Below are 7,200 nucleotides of genomic sequence, written 5' to 3'. Positions count from 1 at the left end.
CGAACTAACAACGATCTAAACTAGGGTTGTTTTGGACTTGATTTAAGCTTTATTGTATTGAGCTCGGCATGAGCTTGTAAATAATTATACAAGCTTGGCTCATGCTCGAGCTCGACTCATGTTTAGTCTAACGTGCGTAAATAAGTTTATGCGCGGTTCAAACTCATTAATAAATTCGTTTACTAATACCTTAAATCCCTAATTCCTCATATATGTTTTTATTTTAATATATAAAAATAATAATAAATTATATTACATATATGCTTGTTTAGGCTCGCAATCCCAATCAAACTTAGTAACATGGACTCGAGCTTGAGCTGGTTAATAAACAATCTTAATATTAAGCTAAAGCTCGGGTCGGGCACATTTAAAATAGGTTTCGAGTCACACTTTTAACAACTCGAGAGGAGCTTACGAGTAGTTTGACCCGTTTGCACCCTACCTCCGGTTAAGTCCGGAACGTGGTATTCGAGATTAAATAGTATTTTTAACAATAAAATCTAAATTTGATTATTTTTATCAAAGGATGCATTTATATGAATTAGATTGCTCAGTTTCCCTAAGAAGAAAAAAGTTATAATTTTATCTTTAATAAGACTTTGGTGAAAACATTTTTTAAAATGAAGGACATAGCCATCGTTTCATTAAGTTTAGGGGTCAAAATGGAAAACGGAACTTTGTCAGTTCTATCATTTGAATCGGATGTCCTATCTTGGTCGATCAAGCTTTAACAATTTGGCCTTAAGCTTTTAGAAGCATATCAAGGGGACATTCACATTGTCGTAGAATCTGCAAGGAAATGGATGTGATTTATTCGTCGATTCAAGCTATGAGCATCCTCGAAATGCATAATCGACCAAGTAAGCACACGATTCACATAAGAGTAAACCACTATAATTCACGAACATGTGCTTTGAAATTTACTGAATCGGCATCGACCTACCAAGCATTCGACGGAATGCCTGTGTCAGCAGATTCTTTGGTTTGGAACAATGTTATCCAAACCCATTTAGGAAATTTGAATTACAACAAGGCCGTGACGACTTATCAAGAAATGTTAACGCGTGGCATCCGACCTAATCGACACACTCTCCCTCGCATCTTATCCGTGTCCAGGCTATCCGGCAGCTTGTCACTTGGGAAGCAGCTCCATTGTCAGGCAATGAAGCTTGGTGTCTGTAATGATATCTATGTGACTGGTAGTCTGATTGAATTGTATGGGCATCTCGATGGCGTCGATGCTGCAAAATGGATGCTTGATAATTCTGAAAAGAAGACGAGTTCGGCTGTATCCTGGACATTGTTGGCGAAGTTGTATATGAAGCAAAATAAACCTACATTTGCTATCGACCTGTTCAATGAGATGGTGGAATCGGGTGCAGAGGTTGATGCCGTTTCACTTACGACAGCGATTAGCGCCTGCATTCTTGTGAAATCACTGATAACTGGTAGGAACATTCATGACACGGCTAGAAAACATGGACTAGAGTTGGATGTTTTGGTGAGCAATTCCCTTGTAAAAATGTACATGGAATGTGGCAGCATCAAAGATGCCCGTGACCTGTTCGATAAAATGCCATCACGAGATGCCATTTCATGGACTTCCATCATTCAAGGGTACGTGAAGAACGGAGAGATAAACGAAGGGCTAAAACTCTTCAGAAAGATGGTGAACGATGACAAAATAAAACCAGATGCAGTATCAGTTTCCACCATACTCCCAGCCTGTGCAAGAATGGCAGCTCATAAAAACGGAAGAGAGCTCCACGGGTACTTGATCAGGAACAAAATTCCCACAAACCTGAAACTCAACAACGCACTGATCGACATGTATGCAAAATCTGGAAACTTGGAGTATTCTTCAACGATATTCTCACGAACAAAATCCAAAGATATCATTTCATGGACAGTGATGATAATGGGCTACAGTCTACATGGTAAAGGAGATCTTGGACTTGATTTGTTCAAGAAAGTTCCAAAATCAGATACAGACGAAATAAGCTATGTCACAGCTCTCCACGCTTGTTGCACTTCTCTCAAGGTCGAAAAAGGTCTTCATTATTTCAACTGTATAAACTCACCTAATTTAGTTCACTATTCTTTAATGGCTGCACTTTTGGCACGTGCTGGAAAACTCGATGATGCAAAAGCTTTTGCGAAAAAACATGGTGTAGAAAAGCATCCGGAAGTGCTCAGAGCATTGATAGATGGATGCAGGATTCATAAGAAGATAACCACAGGGAAACGATTGGTGGAGCAGCTGTGTGATTCAGAGCCACTTAATGCAGATAACTATGTTTTAATGTCAAATTGGTATGCACAAAATGGCGGGAAACAGAAACAGAAACAGGAAATGGTGGATAGATGGAGGGAGACTATAAGAGACATGGATTTGAAACCAAAGATTGCGTATAGTTGGATAGAGTTTAGGAACAAAGTTCATGTGTTTAAGACAGGGGATGTGTCTCATCCGAGATCAGAGAGAATATATTGGGAGTTGGAGAGTTTGATGAAGAATTTTGAAAAAATTGAAGGAGATTTTAGTTTTCATGATGTGGATGAAGAGAGAGAGTGTGTTCCGATTGGACACAGTGAGTTGTTGGCGGTTTGTTTTGGATTGATCAGTACAAAAAGTGGGAGTGCTGTTCGTGTGACTAAGAATCTTCGTGTTTGTCGAAGCTGCCATGAGGCTGTAAAATGTATATCAAAAGTAGTCGGGAGAGAGATTATATTAAAGGATCCGAATCGATTTCATCATTTTAAGAATGGGGGGTGTTCTTGCCAGGATTTCTATTGATTAAGGTTGTGTTTAAAAGTTTATCATTTCATGACTTTTGTGGGATATTGTGATAGGCATCACCATTGACGACGTTATTCACAAGTAAGGCTGAAAACGTAGAATTTCGTCATATTCTCTTCTACTCTTTCTTCCTTGTAATGATGTGAAGGTGATTCAAGAAACCGGAAGACTTTGAGGTAGAAGATTGTGATGAAGGACCTTTTAATATTAGGATTCAAGATACATCGTGATTGTTCACAAGGAATTTTTGTATTATCATAAAGGGCTTACATGGAAATAGGAAAATTCCGAGAAAAATCTTCGGCTCATAATAAAGTTATTGCTTTATTTTGTTGACAGGAGATAATAGAAACTTTTGAAAATTTTGCGAAATTGGGATTTGGACCTTCAATAGAAGGTCAACCGGTTGTGGTGCTTTTTTTTTTGCAAGTAAAATACTAAGCTTGTCCAAAATAATGATCGAACTTAAAGGGATTTCTACAATTAAATATTTTTATAATTTAATTGGCATTTATTTTATTATTTTATTGAAATCTTAGTGTATAGATAATTTATTTTAGAGTAAATTACACGAATAGTCTCTCATTTATGTGTCAAAAGATAGGATGAGTCTCTGTTTTTTTAAAATTAAAATTAATTCAGACTGTCTTTCGTTTGTTTAAAATTTATATGCTTCATCCCTTCATCTTTTTCACGAGTGTCATTGACCAACACTGTCATCGGTCCCTAGCTCTAATACTCCACCAACTCCAAAATATCTTCAATGACACTCGACTGAAAAGGAAAAACTCTCTCTCTCTCTCTCTCTCTCTCTCTCTCTCTCTCTTCGAAAATAAAACAAATTTTTATTTATTAAAATGTGAAAAAAACTTTTTCCTTACGATGCAACTTTAAATGAAAACTACGATATTACATATTTCTTAGCAATTTATCATAACTCCTAAGTAGTATCTCATTAATCCGACCTTAGAACCATGCGATTGAAATCCATCTTCACGATCAGATTCAGCATACTCTTCCTTTAAGTTTCCTTCCTTTTGCTTGATCCCGCCAAACATCAAAATGCAATCGAGTCACATTTTGTATTAAGAATCATCAACTAGGAACTTAACAAAGTTAGATAGTAGACTTACCTGAAGCAGAGTCAAACTTTTTGATTCTTTATTTTCTCAGATCTTTCAGGTAGTTAGGGTAGTTTCGCAACCAATCTCCTCTTGACAATGAAAACATGTAGACTCTTTGGGAATTGTTTAAGGGACAAGCTCAGACTTAGCCTTTCTCTTTACCATTTGGTCATCCAAGTTGACTATGGCTGATCCCTTTCCATTGGGAAGAGAAAGCTTCTCTGGATTTCCAATGTTATCTTTGTCAATGTCCATGGAAGTTTGAGAAATAGACCTTCCACCCATATTTGCTTTAGCATTGCACCAAATCATTTCTGATTCAGCAGCAACAAGCAAATAAGATAGATCTATTAGGGTCATGTCATGATATTTCACATAGTAGTTCTTAATGAACTCACTATACAACTCAGGAAGTCACTGAAGAACCTAGTCAATAGTCAACTTCCTCGGGATAGCGACACCCAACATTCTCAACCTGTCAATGTGTGACTTCATTCCTAAGACATGATTGCACACATATCTTCCATCTTTATGTTTCATTGCTAGTAGGGCTTTAGTGACCTTGAACTTTTCAAGTCTTCGAGCTTGAGGGTCAGGGAGAATAAATGGAGGAAGTGGAGGAAGCGAAGTAGACTTCCATGAACCAATCGCGGGATATCATCTTCATTAGGAAAGCTTGTTCAAAGAGATTTGGAAAGACCATAGTTGTCTAAACCAGACATCTACAATGGGAGAAATTCAAGTTAGTTGATTTAAGTCCTTAATTGAACACCCAATATGAAATATTAAGGCTAGGACCCAACACAATATTTTATAACTTAGAAGAGGTATGCTGTAATCCAAGCTATATATATATATATATATATATATATATATATATATATATATTACGTTATAATACTAGATCTTTTGAGATTCATTGAACTTTTCAATGGAATGTTTAAATCTAAATTGTGCCCTCTCAAGTTCTATGACTGCGATGCCGAGGATTACAAAACAAGGTTTCAGTAACCATCCAAATATACTTGGTACTCTTAATTTTTATCACCTAATCGATGTGTCGGTTAACCACACACGCTCCATCGATCTATGATAAAGCTTAAGCTACCCTTTTCCAACTTTGTTAAAATCAAGTTAGTATGCCAGTTAACTACACACGCTCCACTAACAACTTAAGAAAAGTGCAAAGTGTAATTTAATGGGTTAGCACCAAATTCACATTTTCCTAAAGTAACTAAGATTGGGAATTTATAAAAGGGTTATTTTCTTTATATTTATTATTATACATATAATGAAGGGAGAATTAGAGTCATGTCAAACCCGTTCAGCTAACGATCCTCCACCAGTCAAGGAAGCGGTGGATGAGAGTGGACACCCATTAAATTGCCATTTTATAGGCACTAACCTTATACCCCCTTATAGATCGGCTTCGTGAATGAGGCCTACTAACGGTAAGACTGACTTGATCTTTATATATATATATATATATATATATATATATATATATATGTATGTATGTATATATATATATATATATATATATATATATATATATATATATATATACGTTATAATACTATAAAGTATAAGGGTTGAATTTTAACTTTTAAAACTCTAGGGTTTGCAATTAAAGTGTGTGTGAGACTTTACAAATTCGAAAACTTGAGGGCAAGTTTTGAACAATTCAAAAAAACCTTTGGATTTTCATAACTTATGAGTTTAATTAAGGTTTTAAAACTTTAATGAAGAGACTCTTGAACATCCATAACTTGAGGACAAGTTATGGAGTTCATAAAAAAAAATCTTCAATTGTGTAATCTATGCATTTTAATGGATCTTTAAAAGAAATGAATTTTGGTAATCCATAAATTGAGGACAAATTATGGACTCCATTAAAAAATATTTAGATCAAGAATTAACTAACAAACAATTAGCAAATAATTCCTATGATCTACCAAAACTCATAAGTGTATGAAAAATCATATCAATAATTTCAAGAATTATATAAACATACATAAAACTTGAAATTTTGATAACAACCTTGAAGTTGGTTTAGCATAATCATTACCACATCAAAAACATATTTTATAAGTCCACAACAATTTAAGGTAATGTTTCTAGACCAATTCTAACCTTAAAACTTGAAGATATGTTGTCAGGGGGTCCAACTCGTCGAGTGCATGAACCAACTCAACGAGTTGGATTAATTTACACATGGCTTTCGTCGAGTCCTGTAATAGACTCGGCGAGTCAGCTGACTAGTCAGCATATAAACTTCTATTTTTAGCAATTTGCATCAAGTATAAATGAAAATAAGCCTAGGCTCTGATACCACTGATGAGATTTGAGCATTCTAACACACCTATGGTGTACATGCAACCCTATTAACCTTGGATCTATGTTTTCTCTATTATATATGCAAATATTAAATATTCCAAGGTTTTATCCTAACTAGCATAATATGAAGCAACTATACTTCAAAAGTCTAGTTAGATAACATACCTGTTGATGTAGCTTAAAATCTTGAACTTTAAGAGCTTAGCCCTGATAGTGTGGAAGCCTCAAGTGGAATCAAAAATCACCAAAAAAACACCTTGGAAATCTTGAGAGAATAGCAAGCACACTAGAAATTACCCACTCTTGTTTACTCACTCACTCTTGTGTCATTTCATGTGCGAAAGACCTCTTTATATAGTATGGAGGATTAGGGTTACATTCATGTAAACCCTAATACTAATGACCTTTCATTTCCATAGGATCCATGGGTTAAAAACTCCATGGACTATCCATGCAAGGTTAGCCCAACCTAAATGAACTTGGCCCATTCCATATATATAAAAGTCCATATTTAATTAGTTCCTTTTTTATTACTAAATTAATTCTTGATCAATACTAATTAAATAATATGATTTCATATTAATATATTAGAACTTATAACATGTTAATATAAATCATAAACATACTATTCGCAAAAGACTATCCATACAAATTGTTCCAGTGAAGTGCAACTCAAATGGACCATGCTACTTTCGGGTCGAGTACATACCAATAATAGTTATGAGCTTAGACATATAATCCAACATAGTAAGCATGGGATTCTAGGTTGGGTGTAGTTGGTATGAGTAAGGCAATCAATAGTGGGAGTGGGAGCTCCTTGTATGAGTTGTAGTATTTGTTATTGGATGCTCGTGATTATTCTTTGGATCGGAGTGTTACTGCATGAATGTTGCTTGCTTTATGATTTTTGGAAATCTTAGGTGATGGGAGTTAACCACT

At 35.3% G+C, this 7,200-nt stretch overlaps 1 protein-coding gene across 1 annotated transcript; it reads left to right on the top strand.

The window, feature by feature from the left end:
• The first annotated feature begins 668 nt into the window (after positions 1-668).
• On the top strand, positions 669-3,327 carry LOC145045116 (pentatricopeptide repeat-containing protein DOT4, chloroplastic-like). The gene has a single exon (XM_078993458.1). It carries the CDS (start codon positions 800-802, stop codon positions 2,795-2,797), a length of 1,998 nt encoding a protein of 665 aa, XP_078849584.1. The 5' UTR covers positions 669-799; the 3' UTR covers positions 2,798-3,327.
• Positions 3,328-7,200: the final 3,873 nt, after the last annotated feature.

This window comes from Lactuca saligna, chromosome 5, assembly GCF_052625555.1.
Source record: "Lactuca saligna cultivar CGN05327 chromosome 5, ASM5262555v1, whole genome shotgun sequence".
In the NCBI taxonomy this organism is placed as follows: Eukaryota; Viridiplantae; Streptophyta; class Magnoliopsida; order Asterales; family Asteraceae; genus Lactuca; species Lactuca saligna.
Note: the sequence above shows the minus strand (reverse complement) of the source record. Positions and strands in the feature narration are given on the sequence as shown.